General features: G+C 33.2%; 1 protein-coding gene across 1 annotated transcript in view; it reads right to left on the bottom strand.

Annotated features, from left to right (window-relative positions):
- The window catches only part of LOC131743825 (uncharacterized), a 338,324-nt gene that overhangs the window by 5,725 nt on the left and 310,394 nt on the right, over positions 1–22,205 (bottom strand). Inside the window, exon 5 of the mRNA XM_067017314.1 lies at positions 10,430–10,619. Within this exon, the coding sequence (XP_066873415.1) occupies positions 10,430–10,619 (190 nt within the window). The remainder of the gene's footprint in view (positions 1–10,429; positions 10,620–22,205) is intronic.

Here is a 22,205-nt window from a genome sequence, read left to right as displayed (position 1 = left end):
CAGTAATCCTTGCCCCTTACACTCTCGGTATCTTGTGAATCTAATTTTCCTTACACACACATTAGTATATGCTGTCTTCACATTTTCCACTCAATGATCAATGATTTTACTCCTTCTTGACAGTCCTGTTCACAGTCCTCTAAACCCCTGCTATACTCATTCTGTCAGATGATTTTATTTCAAAAACTATTCTAATTTTCCTGACATGTTCTTGAATTTTCCTGACATTTGTACACATCATCCACCCATATCTTTGCTCAGATGTAAAGGACACCCCTGTGTCTATCTTTGCATTTCATAAACATCTGCTATATCTTCTGAATCCTTGCCTTATCAATGACCCACTTTCAATCTTATATCCTCCTTGTCCACTTTCTCCTTATCTTTTGTCTGTTGTCAAATTCAAGTCTATATTGCATGAGGACTTAGTCCTTCCTCACTCCTTTTAATCAGCTACTTTACTTTCTCTTTTCCTTTCTTTCTCCCCAACTGTCTTAGTGTGTTCAGGCTACTATAACAAAACACCAAACAATTGGTGGTTTATAAAGGGCAGAAATTTATTTCTCAGAGTTCTAGAAGCTAGGAAATCAAAGATGAAGGCACTGGCAGATTTCATGTCTAGTGAAAGCCTGCTTCTTGCTTCCTACACAACTGACTTTTTTCTGTGTCCTCACAGGATAGAAGTGGCAAGGGGGCTTTCTCAGGCCTCTCTTATAAGGGCACAATTTCTATTTATGTAGGCTCTACCCCCATGACATAATCACTCAAATCTCCCACTTATTAATACCATCACTTTGGGGTACAGTATTTCAACATATGAATTTGGGGGGACACATATATACAGATAATAGTATCACCAAATGTTTAAAGCAATAATGTGGGTACCTCTTGCTTACTACACACTTACTTATTAATTTTTTTGCAAACTAGCATCTCCTTCAACCCCCATCTATGCCAATAAAGCTTCCATTTTCCAAACCCATTTCTCTCAGCCTTGAATAGTTTGTCTGACCACACATATACCAGGGGTTAAAGATTGGTACAACACTTTGATAAAAATCAAGTTTTCCTTTGTTATTTTCAATATATGTAGAAGTCAGGCCAGACATGTGGCATGTTTCATTAGGTGATGGATGATATATTGCACTAGGCACATAGTTTCCTCCATCAACTACTAATTTAACCAAAATTAGCTAAAAGGTGACAGTGCCTACAGTAGTCCAGGATGATAGTAATGAACACAGAGCTATCCAGTGGGGTAAATGGGCCTTTACTATTACCACAATAGGTAAAATAAGGTGAGATGCTCACTATAGTAGCATAGGCATTGGGTGTCATGGCCTAACACACCAGTGTTTAAGGATGAGTAGGAATTAGCCAGGTGAAATTTTAAGAGAAGTGGGTGAGAGTTTCAGACATTAGTGTGATCATATGCCCTTGACTATTCACAACTCTTCATAAACTCCCCATTACTTCTAAGAAAATTGTAAATTCCCAAAACTGGCATGGAGAGTACCCACAATGTGCTTTCCACCTGTCTTTCTGCACATCCAAATGTTCTCTACAAAATAAATCAGTTACAATTTTCTAGACCAAAAATATACTTTCTCATTGTGTTTTTGCTTCTCAGTCGTTTTGCCCATGTAAAGCACCCCATCAAATACTTACACATTTTGAAAAGATAGTTACCAGTTAGTACCTCTTTAATTACCCCTTCTGAGGTAATTATTTCAATACTATGATATTTTTTCTTTTCAATTTAATAGACAAATCACACATTACCTAGTTTTGTGAATGTCTGTTTCCATGAATTTTCCCCCAATTAGCTTATGAGCACTTCATGGTAAAGAACCCTACCTTAGCTATTTTCTGTGTCCCTCACAACCTAAAGAAACAATGCGTTTAAAACATTAGCTTTTCAATAAATTGTGGACCAACATATAGCTTAATCGATAAGTTTTCCTAAGAAATACAGTTCTGGTCATTTTATTTTAGTTAAGAAAGTAGTTCAAAATTTTTGCCCTAGACCTCCGTGATTTTATAAAATTCTTGGTTTGCTACTTCATTATTAATCTAACACAGCAGTACCCTGAAAACAAACTGGAAATGTTAGATTCACTACAAAAGCCAAGGACTTTCAATGAATCTCAGTATAATTACCTCATATAATTTTTGCAACAGGATACAAAATGTGCCATGGTGGAAAATATTGCTTATCACCCTGGAAAGACAAAGTTCCATATTACTCAAGATAAAAACTGCTTTTTCTTAAAGGGGCCCCAAATATTTAAAGGGGAGAAGCAAAGCACAAAATGTTTACTCAGTTTACATTTTACTAGGTACATTAAGGAATAGATCCTTATGGTCATAGCTAAGAAAAATTATGTTAAAAGTTTTGGAGAGGGAGGTAATATATTTTCAATCCTAGCCATTAATTTTAGACAATATCTAATCTATAAAATGTAGAGAAGAAGGCTGTATTTGTACTCAGTTTTGCTGTAGACCTCTGCCCCTTTAGTAAAACCTAGAACTTCCAATAATACAAATGGATTTTGATACTGTACTTTAGTTTTAGATTTTATAGGGGCATCAAATTACCTCTCTTTGATTTGGCTTTCCCCTAAATGCTGAGTCTATGCCTAAGTGTCCACCAGAGGCCAGGCTGTGAGTGGGTTTCTCTTAAAATGTGACATGTCTAAAAGATGATAGCTGACTTAATAAAAATTTCAAGTCAGAAATGTCATAATAAGCATGTGTTTCCATTCATAAAGTATGTCTTGAACAAACACAAACTATCTTTTGTCATCTGGTTCTGCCCCATTTCGAAATTATTCTCTGCTGTTAATTAGAAGTGACTACACTTTGATTAATCTCAAACATGTGTCACATATAAACGATGTGGAGAGCTGAATTCAATATTTTTCCACTTGGAGTATGCATAGTATTCATAGAAAGGAGACAAATATATTTTTAAAACCTATTGGCAATCTGATATTATCAAACTAACAGGACATTATCAATGTAACATATTCTAGTTTCCTTGAAATATTAAGTTCACAGAAGAACCTAATTATAAGCATATTTTAGATTGCAAATGTAAAACTGAAGAGGACTTCTCTCTCATGTTGTTATGCTTCAAAAACTCTCATTCTTGGAATCTGTTTTTTCACCTTGAGAATTCACCTGATCTTGGTCCCTGTTTGGTTTTTTATTTAACTCTTTTGACAACAGCTTCCCAATACCTGCAAACTCACAGTAGACAAATATACATGGATTTTGCTTAGAGAAAGTAAAGGTTCAATTAACAAGGGAAAAATGTCTCTTTGGCTTAATTTGAATTATCATTATTATTATAAGATATATACTAAAACACTCATTTTTCAAAGTGCTAATTAAATTTCCATAAATGCACTAAAGCTTTAACCAGATTATAAAAGAAAAATTGTATGATAAAGTAGTTGTGATTTAAGAAACAATGATTCCAGTTAGGTTTTCTGTTCAACTTTCTAACCAAAAATGGTTTTCTTTCTTATTACACAGGCTGCAGTAATAAGTGAAATATAATCCTAATTAATTTTTCCTACAGCTGTATATAAATCAATAGCTGCAACATCCCAAAGGAAACACACACTGCAGTCCTCCGGTTTTCTAATGAATGCAAATAGAATGACCTTTTTTTGACAACTATGAATATTGTTCCACAATTTTACCATTAAAATTGCTGCTATCAGCAATTCATACAGCAAACATGGAGACTACAATAGTTGTAAATAGCTATTCATTATGGTAAGAAAGGAATGGAAAAAACTAAGCCTAAGTTATTCAACTTTTAAGCCTCAGCTTGATTTTTATATTTCATTTTTTGTTTGTTTGTTTTCCACATATGATCATAGCATTTATTTATACTTCTGACTCATTGTATAATTTTTTTAGTTTTTAAAATTTTTTTAAATTAAATTTTTATTTTATATTGGAATATAGTTGATTTACAATGTTGTATTAGTTTCAGGTGTACAACAAAGTGATTCAGTGACACATATATATATATGTCCTTTCTTTTTCAGATTCTTTTCCCATATAGGTTATTACAGAATATTGAGTAGAGTTCCCTGTGTTATACAGTAGGTCATTGTTGATTATCTATTTTATATACAGTAATGTGTATATGTTAATCGTTTTGATATGGAAATTCTGTCTTACATGTAACCAGTCATCGCTTAAATTCTTTCTTCTCGATTCCAGAAGAAAATAAATTAATTCAATGTTTCATATCATTTAACTGAGAGGTTCAATATTGAAATATTTTTGCAAATGAAGTAAAATCTCTCAATAAATAATATTATAAAGCTCTAATTACTATATTCAGATTATTAGGAGACTGATTATATTCCACCAGAAATACCTCTGTGGAAAATCCTATTGGTGTCCTTACCCTATCAAGACACAATACTATTCATGTAATGAGCATGAGATGAATTTAGAAGCTATGAAAACAGATAATGACGTAAGGATGACACCTATGGGAACCTGAGAAAAGGTAAGGAGTAATTCAATTGCACTTTTGTCCATTTTGACTGAAGAACCACTTTATTTCAAAATGCAATAAAATTGCATGTACTTATGCTAATGCATATTCAGTTTCTCATGTAACTTCATTATAGCCATGAAGATGTCTCATTAAGTAGAAGTTAAACTCAAATTTTATAAGAAAAATAGTTAAGTGTGTTAAACCTAATTCTGCTGATCATAGATCTATATACTGGAAACTCCTGTGGTTCACGAGAGTCAAGAATACAATTTGCCAATAGAATTCAAATACTCATGAAAAATGACTCCGCAATTTGCAACAAGTTTCAAAAAGGAACTCACAACCAGAGTACTCCATTTCTACAAATTTCCAAAAATAGTTCTTCCATCCCCTATTCTATGATTAATTTATATACCTCTGTACAGGACTGGAGAACACTATCACATAATTATTTGATATCCCAAATATGTATTAGTTTAGGTAGACTATATTTATAGAGAAATATTAACTGTCTTTGGTAAGTAGTTGTACTACTATTTTCCTATAAAGCCAACTTACTATACTTTTAAGTCAAGAGCTGTTTTAAACCCCATTCAATTTCTTGAAACTGTTAAGAGAGCTTTTCTGTGAGTGTGGTTTGGCAATATCGGGCATAGATGGCATTTTTTAACTGTATTAAACTATCTCCACTTGATGACATCTGAAGATGTCTATACTCTCACACCTGTAATGCTTTCATGGTCAAAATGAATCCCCGCTACATCTCACTCAATATTGATCTTTAAGGCATTTCTCCCAATCCTCTTCCCAGTGTGGTCACTGAACAGTATCAGAGTTCAATAGGAAGATCAGCTGCTCATCCACTTTTTGCTAAAGCAATTTGTATTATGGATTTATTTTAGCAGTCTACAGTGGCAGTTGTTGTTTTTACTATTTAAATGCTTTGATTATCTGACCTTGCTTACTTTATCTTTCTAAGTGCTATGCATGGGCTTTAAAATTGATCAATAAGTGGGGATTCCTCTACAGGATTATGCTGAAATCAATCTCAATTCAGACTTTTTGTATTTTATGTTTATTACTAGATCCGTCTTAATTGCACTCATTTTGGTAAATAATTTTAAAGCCTGTACTTGATTACAGAGGTGAAGCGTCTTCCAAGGCCCACACACATTATAAAAATAACCTGTATTCTTTATACATTATTTTATTCATTCTTTTAATGTGAAGCAGGAAAGCATTAATTCCTAGATATTTTATTCAAATACCTTTGCATTATAAATAAAAGTTCTATTCCATTAGAAGAAAAAAATATAGTTACATATATATGTGAATAACTGAAAAATCTTGAAATACATTAATGTGCTATATTAATTGTGATAACTGTGGAACTTCAACACGTACTGTCTGTATACATATTTTGCACATAAAAGTGTTTATAAGTGTTTCTCCCTGGAAGAAAAATCAAAGGAAATTCTCAATATTTGTATCTTTGAAAGTCAATGGGAAACAAGCTATAAGCTTGTTGAATATCAAAAAACTTAATATTCAATGTAACGAGAAAAATTTTTCAGTTTCACATTCTCACTACTAAGATGGGATGCTTTACTCATTTTTTTTGGATTAAAAGAGAAGCAAATCAAAATCTTAAAATGCTTTGAATACTTCTTAACTCAAATCTATGAATTTTCTAACCAAAATTCCATATTAATTATTAATGATTTTGAGTATAGATAAAATTCCTAAAATTAACTATGTAAGACATAAACATTAAGGAATATGAATTATATTGCATAACTATTAAAACTTGTGCTAAATTTTTGGTCTAATTTAATTATATTTCATGCCTCTGGGTGTAGTCACATGAAGCTCCTGAATTTTATCTTTGGATCAATTTATTCTAACATTAGGTTTTTCAAAGTCATAAATAAAAGAAATGCAGATGGGAGTTAAAAAAAAAAGGAACTGATGTCATCTTTTTTTAATCCCATTTCCAAAGCCAATCTAAAGTCTAAATATCTCTGTCATCAACTCTTACATAAAATTACAGTGAAATACTTTCTACATATGTAAATGAGAGTATAAAATCTTCAGTTTGTTCCAGTGACCAAAAATGCAAGTAGTAAAGAACTCGAGGTAAATAAACATATGATTCCATACAGAAAATGTGCAATATTTTCACCTGTGCAAATACATGTTTTCTTTAAATTATTTTAAAAACTTTCATAGGACTAGAGAAATATCAAATATATCCAATAGGTATATATTCACATTTTTAGACTTTGAAATTATTGGCCAAAATGATTTAGTATTTAACAGCTTTCAGCTTCAACAGCTTTTTTAGGGTAGGAAAATTAAGATTTCTAAGCACAAAGAGAATGAGGAAGATAAGACGTTTAATTACCAAATAGTTGCCATAATGATATTTCCAAAAACTGTTACAACCAATTTTGTTCCTTTCTACTGTTTGTGGTAGAATAGAACTTGAGGGAAATCATTTTCCAGAAAGTTTTGCATCTCTGTAGATCACAACCTTGGCAAGACATATCCATACTTTCATACTTTTTTCCTCAAGTGGGTAAATGTTAAGAGAGAAGAATCCAAGTTTCCTGATGCAGGAACACAGAGCTGGGAAGTGAAAATTATGTTACAGTGGAGTTTTGAAAATATGACTGTAAAAGTTAATCAATAAAATGTCTATTCCTGTCTATTCACCGGAGGCCCCAGCTGCATAGCTTCACTCAATCGATACTACAAATTATTACGATTTCCAGGTTCCCACTGGACATTCAGAACAAATCTTTCAAGTGTAACAGGCTTATACTGAATATAAGGTGTGTGTTCTCTACATTTAGTTCAAGAAGAGGAGGGGAAAAATAAAATCTAAACCCTAGGTGTTTTTTAAAACTTCAGCTTTATGGAACCAGTAACTTACAGGTCACCTTTTAATGTTAAAAAATCTTCCTTTTGACTGTCAAATTTTTTGTATGCTTCTTTTTTTAACTGTTTCATATTTAGTTAAGAAATGACTTAACCTAGTAATAGATTTTGGTGATATAGGCAACTGGTTAATTCTGAATGACTATCCCAAAATAAATGAATGAAAGAAATAATTTTGAGTTAAATACTTATCAAAAAGTCACTTGGATACATTATCACTATTAGAGAGAGAAATGTGTGGGACCCAGATTGACAAATATTTCAAATTGTAGCAGATCCCTTAGAATATACATTCAAGTAATTATTTTCATGACTTATTCCAATGCATTTTAAAAATCATGTTTGAGGTGTTCCATTTTTTCTATTTTTGTAAAATAAAAAATAATCATAATTTCAGAAATGAGTTTCTCTTCATCTTAATAAAAGTTTCAGATTTTTTTTCTAGTGAGATTCTCTGTTCTCTGCAGGAATATTCTACTGTGATTGCAAATTCTAGAAACTACTCAAGACCTTAAATTTATGCTCCATACATTTTGTTCCTGAATCTTCTAGTCAAAATCCAAAGACTTTTCCAAATAAAGGATAATTGGTTAAGGGAACTAACTATAATGCTTGCATGCCTTATGACGCCTAACATGGCCTTTCTTTCTTCTGACTGGTGAGCACTGTGATGTCTGGCACTGCCCCAAACCAGATCAATTGGTAAATTTGATCAATTCATGCCACCTGTCGATTGAGTGGGAAGAAAATCAAAATAAATAAACAGAATTGTTTGTTTGCTAGGCCAAAAAGGCTTTGATTTTTATTTGACGTTTAAAGAATAGTATATTTTTTCACATATCATAGAAAATATGTAGACACATATATCCAGCATGTAGGCACATGCTGTGACAATGTATGTCGAGGCTATATTTGAACAGAAAGATAAACCTGTTTCTCCTAAGAAGCCATTACTGTTTTGATTATCATATTTATCAGTATCTTTAAAATTTAACTACATTTTCTTATGTCTTAATAATATTTCTAATTTATGACTTTTAAAATATTTAATTGCTAAAAATCATTTCAAATAGACTTCAAAAAAATACTGTTACAATTTTAAATACTCTCTGAGATGATATTTGTATACCTTGACAGCAGTTTCACATTAAGAGAGAATATCATACTTAATTTCACGATCAGGCTGTGTTGGAATATAAAATAGATAAATATAGATCAAGCATATAGAACTTAAGTTTGATTTTTATTGTAATTTAACTGGATGAATCAGTGTCTGGTGTATTTACTTATAAAATTCAAGATTGAAAGCAGATCTTTGCATGCAAGTTTCCAGATCAAAAATGACATTTTTTGTGGGTCAGAATAAAGTGCCTTTATAGTAATGTTTAATTGTAGAAAAAATGTTGGCATTATTTTAATAACAATAAGAACATCAAAAACTGTCATTAGTTTTATATGTGTTCACAACCATTTTTATATACTTCATATTCTCTAAATATATCTTAAGCATGTTATTACCCTAATATAATTTTGCTTTTTAAAAGACCATAATATTTATAACAATAGTACATTACTGTAGCCATTCCCAAAGAAACTTTGCCCAATATGCTTTTAATCCTTGGTACCAATTTCTCCCCTTTAATATTGGTTAAATGTGGCTTTTTTGTTGTTTGTGTTCTGGCATCTGACTAAAGTTACATTAATGGCAAACAGCATTTATCATAGTGTTTAATTTTACTTAGAAACACATAAAATGTCATCCTAGATTTTATAATTATTTTTAATGTTTTGTCATATTAAATCATTGGATTAAAACAGAAATATATTGCTCATGAATACATTTCAAAAATTTTACTTTTATATTTTAATATGCTTTATAAACTATAAATCAAAAAAGAATTTTAATGTTTATCATATGTAATATTTTGAAATCCTCTTGATAGATATATCAAGATAAGCAGTAAGTAGTATAAGTTTAGAATTTGACTTCCAAAGATCGGTTAATATCAAATGCACATTTTAGTTTTGGCCTCAGGACTGACTGTGTTCAAAGGTATGAGTGACGAGGGAAATAAAACATTAGATGTGTATGCTTTATCTAACTGCAATTACTCAATTTAACCAAAGTTCACTGCGTAAAGTGTAATTCTTGACAAATAGAGACAGAGAGAGGGACAGAGAGAGATTCATCTGGGCTATGCTACTTTCACAATTATTTTTAAAAACAGACTAAGAAAATGAAGCAAAAGGCAGAAAAGATAGAATACTTAATTATCAGAACACTCAAAAAAAGAAACTAACGTTTATTTGAATAGTAGATGACAAAATCTGAGAACATTGCAGAGATATAATAATTACATAAAGCTTTAGATGATAAAAACAGAAATTAAATACTAGGTGTTTCACTAAGAACAATTTTCATGAATGTTTCAAAACAACATAGATCTTTATTACTTTTCGTCATAGTTCCTTACGTGCCTCAATGGTCTGACCAAAAATTTTCTACTCTAAACGTCTCTCAATTTAATACTGTCTTGCTTAGAGCTGCTACTTTAACAAAAAGAAAGGTAACAAGAGCCATATGTAACCTTTGGACTCCAAAAAGAGGAAGATGAGAATGCCATTGGCAGATAGGTGCTACAGAAACACAGTGTATTCTTTGCCTTGAATCCTACCTTGAACATTTCTTGATAGTTAACAAGAAAGCTGACTGCCACGTCATTACTCAGAATCTGGAATAGGACAGTTACCGTTTTCAATATGTGCCGTTTCAGTTAAGAGATGTTGGAAATTTAAAGTTTATCTATTTTGGAACGAACAATTTATTGAACAAGCTAGTATATTTACACGTAACCTTTTGCAAGACAGAGAGAATTAAATATTTAGCAGCTAAAGTCAAAAGGACTGACTTGATTTCAGTTTGTAAAGTAAAACGTTTTGAAATACTAAAAAACAACTCACTTGTCATCATTTTTTTCTTCTTCAGAAGCAATAATCCCTTCTGTCACTGTCTTCAGCTCTGCCTGGGGTTTTCTACTGTTCTGTTCTTGGCGAACTGTTTCTGCTATTTGCTCAGTTAGCTGCTCTTGAGTAGCTTTCAAGCTGGATTCCATTAGAAGAAGTTTTTCATCTTGACTGGCAAGTTCTTGGGCTGAAAGATAAAACAAGAACATTGCCTTTTAAAAAACCAAGCTAATGTGTTTTTTTTTTTTTTCTTTTGTTTTTGGTTTAAATTTTAAGCAATGCAACTTTGAGGAAGATTTAAACAGATCCTTCTTGTCCAAATACAAGCTCATGCATTCAAAGGTTCAGATTCCTTTATTTAAAACACAAGTAAACAAACGTATGTATGAAGAGATACAAGATGCGTGTCAGTAATCTCGAATTTATAAAACATTTGAATTCAAAAATTAGATATCTTAATCAGACAACAATTCCCTGAGCTTATTTGTGAGACTTCTGCTGCTACGTAAGTGTATTATAAAAGAAGAACATTAATGTATACTATTCTTGTTCTTTCTTTAGCATAGGCCTCAGGTATATGTATACATGTTCATATAGACAAAGACTGATACTTTATAAATTATGCCAAAATGATGGCTCTCCACTGATTTATTTTCATGTATAATACTTATGAAATTTAAACACTTTTTCAAGGTCATCCAATAGATGGCAGTCTTTCATTAGACCAAAGCAGACTTGGGCAGTGTGCTTCAAGCTCTCAAAAAATAAGTGATTTAAGACAAAGACATTTTTCCTTTGTTCTTTGTTGACCGTATGCCTAGAGATATATATCTGTATATTTTATTTGAGTATTTCCCGTTTATAAAGTATTTATCTGTTTTTTTTCTTTTCAAATTTCCTCAAAAATGTATCATCAATTTTAAATGTTTGCAGGTTTTTTTAATTTTATTTTTAATCACATGCTTGGGTATATATTTATATACGTTGCTAAATAGTATCTTTTTAAAGGTATTCTTAAATATAACTGGATATATAATTCATTGCATTAAAGATCATGATATTTTATGAAAATTAGTAATTTCAATCTTGCAGTTCAAATGAAGAAAAAAGAAAAAGAAATACTTTTAGTATCTCCAAATCAATAGAAATGGAGAAGGTCATATTTTTTCAAGAAAAGCTTCTTTCCTTTTAATGATTCTCATTTTATGTCCAAAAAATAGTGTTTATATTAAGCTTCAATAAAGTTGGAAACCAAGGTATTACAGTCTTACATCAGAGGTTTCTTTTACAACCAACCTCATAAAGAAGAAACTCTATATAAATATTCTGCATTTATCACTCATCTTTGAAGCTGAATGATGTCTTCCTTATAAATTAGATCTAAGAATATCTGACTCTCAGTTTCTTATTTATAGATTTTGAGCAACTGAGTGCTTATATTTTAAAAAATATGTGCATACTTGTTTGCTTTGTTTACTTGCATGCAAGTATTCAAAATGACCAGTTTTACCCCAGAAGAAATTACAGCATCTACTATTTTTATAGCTTAAACCTGCTATATATTAACAGTTTAAATTTGTGCCTCAGGAAACCACAGAGCTAATGCAAACAGCTAAATATTTAACAAGGAAGAATGCATCATCTAGAGCTCATCTTTATTAAATTTCAAATATATTGAAATCTCTTTGAACAAATGAGTTAAATACTTAATAATTTCAACACATGTTCAAATATGGGGGAAAAATCCAAATAAAGATTACAGCAAGTTCAATTTCAAAATTTTTTTTAAAACCCTTCAAGGTTAAAAATATATGAAAGGCACTTTAGCTTTCCCTGCTCTTGACCAATAAGAAAATGTAATCAAGAAAAACAATCAATATTTTTATAGTGATATGTTTTTAGCATTGTTAATGTAGTTGCATAAGTAAAGTGCAATGTTTCATTTTATATGCCTTTTCACCTTCCACAGTATACATATTCCTTATGGAAAAAAAAAACAAAAAACCCTGCATCAAAACTTTTTAAATAAGGAGAATTTTCAGACAGTGAAATTGAGAGGTTAACGGTCATTAAGTTAAAAAGACTTTGAGCAATCAGGCTATATACAAACGATTATGGATATAGGAATGTTTCAGGAAGTTTCTTGTTTGAAGAACCTATCTGTACCAATAGACTGACTTCAAGACTACTTGAGTAAACTTGTGGCACATATACAAAAAAGACCTTTTGTCTACTATGTATGATGTGAATTTTCTACGAATTTTGCCGTTTCAAAATGACTAAGAGATTTATGCCCTACAGTTCTCCTAAGAGTCTACTCTAATTCATTATATGCTGGTTAAAAAGGGGTAAATTATTTTAAGTTTACCTATGCCTTGTACTTGAGCCGGAGTTGATCCCAAGCCAGAGGCGCTGGCAGCTGCATGCTTTATTTACAATCCCTTTGTCAGACTTACAACTGCCCCAGGCTATAACATAGTGTACCTAATGTTCAAACTGGCAGGTAATCTTATGTCAAACATACTTCTTTGATTTAAAGTGATCAATAGATTCTTGTAAAGAGGTAATTTCTCTGATGTTTCCACCTTGCCTTTTTTACAGGTGATTCACACAAAAGCCTGCTTATATGATGTACGAACAATAAACAGAAAGCTATAATCATGTTTTTTCAGATGTTTCCGGTGCACAACGATTTTGGATCGATACACTGTGTAATACAATTATCTGCAATGATCTGGTTGTATTGAAAAAGAATTTGCAGGAGACCTCTAGGGGGTTTTATCCAGAAACACGTATCTGGCAACGTTGTGAATAGTGGAAGGAAAAATTAAGGGGTTGACGATGGCTGTCTATTACGTACCCAGTGACTTCATTCAGATATTATTTCATAAAAGTATCACACCACAAACTTTAGTCAAACAATAGCTCACCTGTAATAAAGATAATAATGCTCATAGCTTCATACTATTTACGTGAAAAAAAAAACTTAGCAAACATATAGACTTTTAACTATAGAGATTCAATGTTGTGTGAATATTATGCACCACAGATTATAAGCACAATTGATTACTTATTTATGCTATGAAATAATAAATTATTTCTATCTTATCTAAGTTATGTTCATACTGGCGTCTGTGAAATACATTGATATCTCTCCAACTACATTTTTTTTTTTTACTAGAATGTTAAGATTCTAGGCAGAATATCAATTTGAACTGTTAAAGAGCACTATAAAATATGCCCTTTATTTCAAGCTTCTTTTTTCCCAAATGAAGATTTGCAATATCAGGGAAAGAGGTAAGATAGAAGAAAGTCTGTATCCAAAAGACATTACACAGTTTCTGCAAAGATCTCTGTGTGTGTAAACAACTCAGTTTTGTTTTTATGGTTCTCTGGAAGATGCTGACTCTTAGCAGCATCTTCCTCGAAGCCTGAAAACATCCACATTTTCTATTTTGAGCCTCTAATCATATACCTGGAACATGAAATTCTCTTTTGTCAGGTTGAACAGATTTCTATACTGGTGAAGCTCACAATTTGGGGTACACTGGTTTCTCTCACAAAGCCCTGCTCTATGCAGATTCGGCAGGTCCCCACGTGGCTGCTGGAGACCTGCTCTGACGACTAGAAAGATTGCTCTTCCCAACGCTTCCCTCCCTGTAGATCCCGGGATTTTCTTTCAGTCTCCTGACCGCACTGTCTAGGCGCCTCCCCCTTACCCACTTTGACTTTGATGGCTTCCTGTGCCTGCAGGAGACCAGCTTCTGACTTTCTTAGAAAGTCCTATTTTTTTGCGTATTGCCTGTGAAGACAAAAAGCATTCCAATAGCGCCTTTTATGATGGACTTTTTATATTGCATCCTGCTATTTTGAGCTATAGGATACTGAAGATTATACAACCCCTCATTAGCAACTGGGTCAAGTATCCACATCTTTTCTAGGATCAAAACCTTAAAGGGACTTTCATTAAAAAAAAAAAAAGTCAGTTGGAAGATTCACCCACCATTAGCCTAAATGAAGTGTTAATCAATACATAAAGGTTCCAACGCTAAAGAATACTATATCCCATGATTCTTAGGGAATTAAAAAGGAGACTTGTTAGATCAAAATGAATACTTTCTCTTTAAACTGTAAAGAAGAATTTAATGAATACAAAAAGTGTATTTAATCTATTAGAGTTAACACCTATATGGCTCTTTCATTTAACTCTAAAGCAAACTACACTAATGTGACACACAGGGAAATCCCTTCACCATAAAGATAATTATGATACCCTCCTAATGACTTCTCCACATCACTTGAACTAATTAGCTTTAGAAGAACACAATGTTTGGCACTTGCTTTTTCAATTTTATTATCTTTCTAACACACCAGGTTTCAGCTTTAAATTTGAGTGAGGAAAGACATAAAAAATAATCGAAGGCGAAAATGATAAACCAATGTGCTTCCTTAAAAGAAAATTCACCAAATTTTACCCGTGCTATTTTCATATCCATCGATATGGTATTCCTGGCTGTTTTTTTTTTTTTTTTTTTTTTTTTATTGGCTCCCTGCCACACCTTGACACTCTATCATGCTCCATCATGCTTCTTTAATCTGAATATTTGTGTTCTTTCATGTCTTAATTACAGCAAATTGCGGCAGAGTTGGCACCATTTCTTGAAATTAATCCCAGAGTACTTTGTTTCTGTCAAGCAGTCAAAGCCTTGGAGAATAATAGTAAATGTTATTGCAGATCTAAATTTAAATGACTGTCTATGTATTTAACTTAAGCCTTTAATTATTCGTGCCAAACTGTTTTTGGTTCAAATGTTAAACATTATTCATTGAGAATATAGAATTACATTAGACAGCTAAAACCTGCAGACATGTTTGGCTATAATTTTAGCACAACAATTATCTATATTAACATATTTTCTCAGGTGTACAAAACTTAGTAAATGGCATGTGATATCTTCTTATGAATATGTATTTCAATGTTCCATTACTTCTGTCATTATTAATAAAAGGTATGGATTTAGGTCCATTTGATTCTAAATGGCTTTTCCCTAACCAGTTTTTAAATTGTACACCCAACACAAGAATGATCTGGTATTACTATTGCTAATAGTCTTTAAACAATTCAACATAATGAAGCACTTCAAAAGTTCTTACAAACGTAAGAGTTATATTGTTTTGTTTGTTTTCTATGGAAAATTTAAAAGTCCTAGAACTCTCAATGACCAATTTTTCCATGCCCTTATTCTGAGAAGGCTGTACAAATATCCAGAGTCAAAAAAACCAAACCAAACCAAAAAACCTACGTTATAAAAGTTATAAAATAGTATTAGCTTTAAAAGTACTAGGAAATATAATTCATTATTCATGTTTTATGTATATGTTTAAAGATTTAGAAATTGGAAAATTCTGGGCTGTGGAGACTACATATTTGTTGATTAGATTTCAGATAATTGATTTTCACCCTAAATTTTTAAAAAGGAAACCTATTCGTAAGAATAATAAAAATTGCATACTTTGTAAAGTGAATATATCTTTTAGTGAACATAGTAGGAGACTGTGTATTACAGTGGTGCACTTAATGAACTCCCATCAAGCAATGCGCTCCAGGTAGATCAGGACTTTGTCTTATTATCTATCTGTGTGTTGCCAGCTTCTAGCCCAGAGTCCTATATTTAGCTCTCTATACAATAAGCGCTTAGTCAATTGAATTGGATAGATGGTGTTAATTTCACCTGTCAGACATGTGTCATTTTCCCCACTAGGAAAAATGTGTCATTTGCTTTGCCTCTGAAATACAAAGTGAATAGGGAAGGATTTACACTTACAGTTTTGGCAGATTTATCTTCAAGCCATCTACAGGCGTAAGTTAATAAATACTGCTTTTTTATTTAGTTTTAATATCTATCTAAATGAAGCTAGATGGCATTTCTATTACCAACACTTGAGGTATATATTGAATTTAGAGACAAACGAGAGAAAGATGTATTCACAAAATTTATGGTAAAATAGATATTTCTCAATAATTCAGAAAAAATGTACAAAGCGGTGTTTCCAGTTCCCTCTCCTTATCAATAGCAATATGATTTTTAAACAGATATCTGTTTCCCCCATGTCTCAGAATCTCAAGGGTGTAGCTGATCTTTCTAACTACAAAGTTTCCTGGCAGCTGTAAAGTTGCTTTCAAGCTGTGTTATCTGCTGTTCTAGCTGAGCAAGTTCCACTTTGTGTTTCTATTGGGTAGCTATTACATCCAAATGCAGTGACTGCAAAGTCTTTTCTAGCTTTTCAATGACAAGCAGCTTTCTCCCCCCCCCCCATATTGGGCAAGTATATTAGCTGTTTCAGCTTTTTCTTCCTCTGTGATCTACTCACATTCTTAAACTTTCATAGATGTTTGCATTGCATTTAAAAATCATGGTTAAAATGAGAAATTAATGTGCATGATACCAGATATATTCTGTTCATTATATTCTCTAAACATTATTATAGACCTACTTAGAAAAAAATAAACAAACATGTCTTTCTGTTAGTACAGCTAATGTAAATGTAGAAACTGGGGCATATAAAAGTGAAACCAATTATCTCAGCCTTGGGGTAGTTTCACCTATACTGTTTTGACATCTTAGGGAGTCAAAGAGCTATCATATTTTTACAAGAAGTGTAAAAGCAGGACTTCTATACATTTGTTTTATATAATTGAGGTGGTTCTCTCCTAAGAATTATTCCAATATGCTTAGTCAATATGATGTCTTATTTTTACAATTAATTACCAGATACTTACCTAAGTTAAAACTTTTATTGCATTTTATAAAAGCATTTTATATGAGTTTTCTTATTTTCTCCTTATTGTACGTTTGTAAAGTATTATCACTCCAATTTAGAAAGAAACTAACTTTCAAATTCTTTCATCTTTCTACTATACTATGCTATTATTTTTCCCGAGAGATGGGGTTTCATGATACCAATTAATGGGTTAATAAACTGATTTTTAAATAAAAAATGTGTTTCTATTGCAATAATCATAATATAACATTGAGAACGATAACATTGTACTCAACGTAAACCACAAATCAATGCAAAACACGTATCTAAATGAAGTCATCTCTAAAATTTTGACATAATTTGAACTCTTTACTATCCACTTATTTTGTGTGATAATTACACTCCCCACTTAGCAATAGAAAATAAATCTCTCTCTTCCTTGTTTTTTAATGGGGCTGGATTTTTTCCCACTTGCGTCGAGAGACGGCAGTTTTGCATAGTGGAGGATTTCCTTGAAACCAGAAATGCAATTATTTTCAAAAGCCAGATAACACTGTTAGCTATTAATATTTAGTTTGACCCTATTGTGATTGGGATGTTGGTCAGAAGATAAGTAAAGATGGAAACGTGCCTAATAACAGAGAATAATTCGAAGAGTCCTGAAGAATTGGGGATACTACCCTGAATTCAGTCAGCCCTGTGTTTCATAAAGTAGAATCAGGGAAACTAGTCTATAGGCAGTTAGCCAAAAGATTGTAAGGTGGAATACTAGAAGACGCCAAAGATTATAAGTTAGAATCAAGAGATATTAGACTGTAGGCAGTGAGTGCTCAGTGTTGTAAGTATAGAGCAAAGTTAGTGTTTCCTCTAAATCTCATTTTACAAAGGGCCCTAACTGGAACCTACTGCTGTTTAATGTGTAATAAAATCAGAAAAATTAGAATTTTGGCCAGTCTCATTATTAGGAGCTTAACTGATCATTTTAGATTGAGATTCAAAAATGAAATTCTGTAATTGCTACTCTATACAGTGTACTGGAATTAGGCCATTATTTTATTGAGGGAAGAGATTATGTTATTAGTTTTTCATTCAGCAGCTCTTGCTCTGCACTGGCACAAAGGAGTTGCTCACGAAGACCTGCTGGATTGAACTGAAGTCTTCAGCAGCAAGAGTAAATATGATAGTGTGACATGTGAAATACACACCCACTTCTTACATTGGGAGGACAATATCCCCAAAGAGACCGTATTATAAAAACTGATAAATTCACTAATTTGGAATATTTTGTAATAAAAATGTGGCAATAAATGACTAATAGTTTCCAAAATTTGGAAAATGAGTAGGTTAGGAGAGTAACGGCAGTTACGCTTGTAATCTATAATATTCTCTTGTAAGCATACAGTGAATTTTTTGAAAATAAATGTCTAATTCTGAGGAAGAATCAAGACAGTTGATCATATTTATCACAAAGAACATACAAGTCTTTTAAAAGCAAAATTAAAAATCTTATAGCCAGACTTGTTTAAAGATTCAAAAGTGGTATTCTTTGTGTGTTTTCAAAAAAAAAAAAACCCAATATTTGTTATTTATATGCAGGTATGTAACTGTCAGCTAGAGCAGGACTAATTCTCACTGGAATTTCTGTGTCAGTTTTTTTTTATTATAATATAAAGTAGTCAAAATATTACATATGCCAACAGTTAATGTATCATCATGTTGAACTGGAATCCTGAACAGGGTTTCCAAGCAGATTTCAATTTCCATCAAAACTTCACTACTTATTAGCATGTAAACTTAATTAAACCATTAAGCCTCCTTGAGTCCCAATTTGGTCACCTTAAAATGAGGATGTAATACCTATCTCTTAAAGATGCTGTTAAGAAAAAAATATAATAATAATACATCTGTACATTTCTGACATCATAGGCACTTAGTAAAAAATCTATTAATATTATTATACTGAGTGATTATTTTTTACATTAAAAGTGTATTTAAATTTAAGAAAGTTTAAAAATTATTATAGAGGGACTTCCTTGGTGGTCCAGTGGTTAAGAACCCGCCTTCTAATGCAGGGGACACGGGTTCGATCCCTGGTTGGAGAATTAAGATCCCACATACTGCAGGGCAACTAAGCCTGCGTGGTGCAACTACAGAGCCTACGAGCTCCGCAGCCCACACGCCACAACTACAGAGCCCACGAGCCACAACTAATGAGCCCGCGCACACCACAACTAGAGAGAAACCCTCACACTGCAACGAAGAGCCCACATGTCACAACAAAAGATCCTGTGTGCCGCAACTAAGACCCAAAGCAGCCAAAAATAAATAAATAAATAAATAAATATTTTTTAAAAGTAGTATAGAGCCACCATGTATAAAAATTACTCTACTTTTTAATCTCATTGTTCCTGAAAAGTGACTTTCTCCTTATGTTCTTGTACCAATATGTTTTGAAAGATTTCCCAGCAATCATGTGTTTGTCTCCTTAATATATTTTTTATAATATAAAATAAGTCTATTGGGCTTCCCTGGTGGCGCAGTGGTTGAGAATCCGCCTGCCGATGCAGGGGATACGGGTTCGTGCCCCGGTACGGGAAGATCCCACATGCCGCGGAGCGGCTGGGCCCGTGAGCCATGGCCGCTGAGCCTGCGCGTCCGGAGCCTGTGCCCCGCAACGGGAGAGGCCACAACAGTGAGAGGCCCGCGTACCACAGAAAAAAAAAAAAAAAAAAAAAAAAAAGTCTATTAAGGGAAGTCTGTGGAATTTTTTAAAACAATCTGCTTTATTACATTAGTAGGAACTAAATCATAATTCAATAAAACATTACCTTTGACAGACTAATGTGCCATCATTATTTTTTACTTATTTTCAAATGGAAGACTCTGGTGTTCTCTTTCTGAGAGTTGGAGGTTTAACCCCACACGGTCTAATGTTAACCCGACATGATCTAATCTAGAGGTCAGAAGTTAAGATTTAGGCTAATAAAACCATCAGGTCAGAATTTGGTTATGAAGTCAGACATAACAACACAGAGGCCACTATAGTGGCTAGAAGAGAGAGAAAGAGATTCTATGTGTGTTTGTGAGTACAGCAGTGATGGGGTCCTGGAAGGAAGAGAATCTGGTTCAGTGAGAATGGGATTATGATACCAAAAGTGCAGAATATCCATGAAGGAAGGAGGTGCCAGCAACTAGCTGCTCCTTCTTAACTGTGGCCAGAAGATAAACTTTGAGTGATCTGCCTGCTTTACTTTCTCTATGAGGAGCTGTGGGATAAATAAACATTATCCATAAACAAGCAAAATAAACATTTTATTGTCTCACAGATTGGTTCATGGACTTTATTGATTGTTTCTATTAAGTCAAGTTTGCCCCTCTGGCATGTAGAACTATGTGATGTACTCAGAGGTCTTCACAAGGCCCAGTTTACATAGGTATTCATGAGTGTCTTACTGATAAGGGAGAAGTAGGGTCAGGGGATGTACATAAAAATAAATTTTAGGCATATCAAATAAATTCACATACTACTAGAGGAATTTCCATTGCAACACTTAAGACTAGCATACATAACAGTTTGAGGTAGGAAAGCAAATAAATGCCTGCTCTTTCTCTCAGGATAGGGGGTATCTGTGGGCACAGAGCTCATAAAAACCCTAGAATATAACCAGTAAGTGATGTTACTCAGGCTTGCTTCCCAGGACATCTTAGGTGGACTCTGAAAAAGTTTTGTGTAAACTGTAAGTACTACCTTAAATTAATGCATTTTCTTGAAGTTATGTGTCAGGCACTCTTCTAAGTGTAATTTTATTAATTTCATTTAACTTAAGAAAATTAAAATCCTGCTGGAAGATATTCTGTAGATAAGGTGCTGAAAAAGTAATGATCAATTGAAATTGTCTCCAGAAAATGGGCAATAAATTGATAAAGAAAGTAGAAGTCACTAGGAATACTTTTTTTGCCAGTAGCTGACCCTGTCACAAACTGAGGAAACTGACGATAACTGCTAACTGGGAATCATTAAGAACAAAGAATCACCCTGTCATCCAATTGTGTTATTTGAAAGAAAGAAGGGCCTTTGCGAACTCCAACAGGAACCAATGTGGGTTTTTTTAAATTTTTATTACTTTGCAGTACTCGGGCCTCTCACCGTTGTGGCCCCACCCGTTGAGGAGCACAGGCTCCGGACGCACAGGCTCAGCGGCCATGGCTCACAGGCCCAGCCGCTCCGCGGCATGTGGGATCCTCCCGGACCGGGGCACGAACCCGTATCTCCTGCATCGGCAGGCGGACTCTCAACCACTGCGCCACCAGGGAAGCCCGGAACCAATGTTTTGATCATAGTGCTCTTGCATTTAAAACACTGCTGCAACTTCATGTTGGTCCTATATAAAGTTCAAAATGGTCTACATGGCTTTCAGGCCCCATCTATCTCAAAAGTGTCATTTCCCCATTACACAGTAAAATTTCAGTTGTGCTGGTTTTCTTTTAGTTCTTAGAATGTCCCAAACTCCTTCCTTTCCACATCAGGCCCCTGTCCATGTTGTCCCTTTATGCTGAATGTTCTTTCTGCACACTTCCTTGGCCCCCACCCCCTTTAACCCTGTTATCACCCTCATTTTTGAGTATCATCTTAAATCGCACCTTCTCAGAAAGCCCTCCCTACCCAATCCACTAGAGGAGGTAAGGCTCCTTTGACATACACCCTCCTCGATCTTACACATTTTCACAGGATTTTAAATAATTGTAAGTTTAAAAAATTGTCTCATTATGTGCGCAATGTCATTTTCTCCCATGAAATTTTATGTTGTCTGCATGCATGGGCAATTCTAACATGGACTGTGTTCTCTGTACCTAGCTAGTGCTTGGCAAAGGCTTGTAATCATATGCCTGATGTCTAATATGTGAACAAACTAAATACATACTAACATAAACAAACACACTAACTCCCACTGAAAGAACTACCACTGGGATAGTGTTAGATTGATAAACCTATGTGATTCAACTGTGACAT

Source organism: Kogia breviceps, chromosome 17 (genome assembly GCF_026419965.1).
Source record: "Kogia breviceps isolate mKogBre1 chromosome 17, mKogBre1 haplotype 1, whole genome shotgun sequence".
Lineage (NCBI taxonomy): Eukaryota > Metazoa > Chordata > Mammalia > Artiodactyla > Physeteridae > Kogia > Kogia breviceps.
Note: the sequence above shows the minus strand (reverse complement) of the source record. Positions and strands in the feature narration are given on the sequence as shown.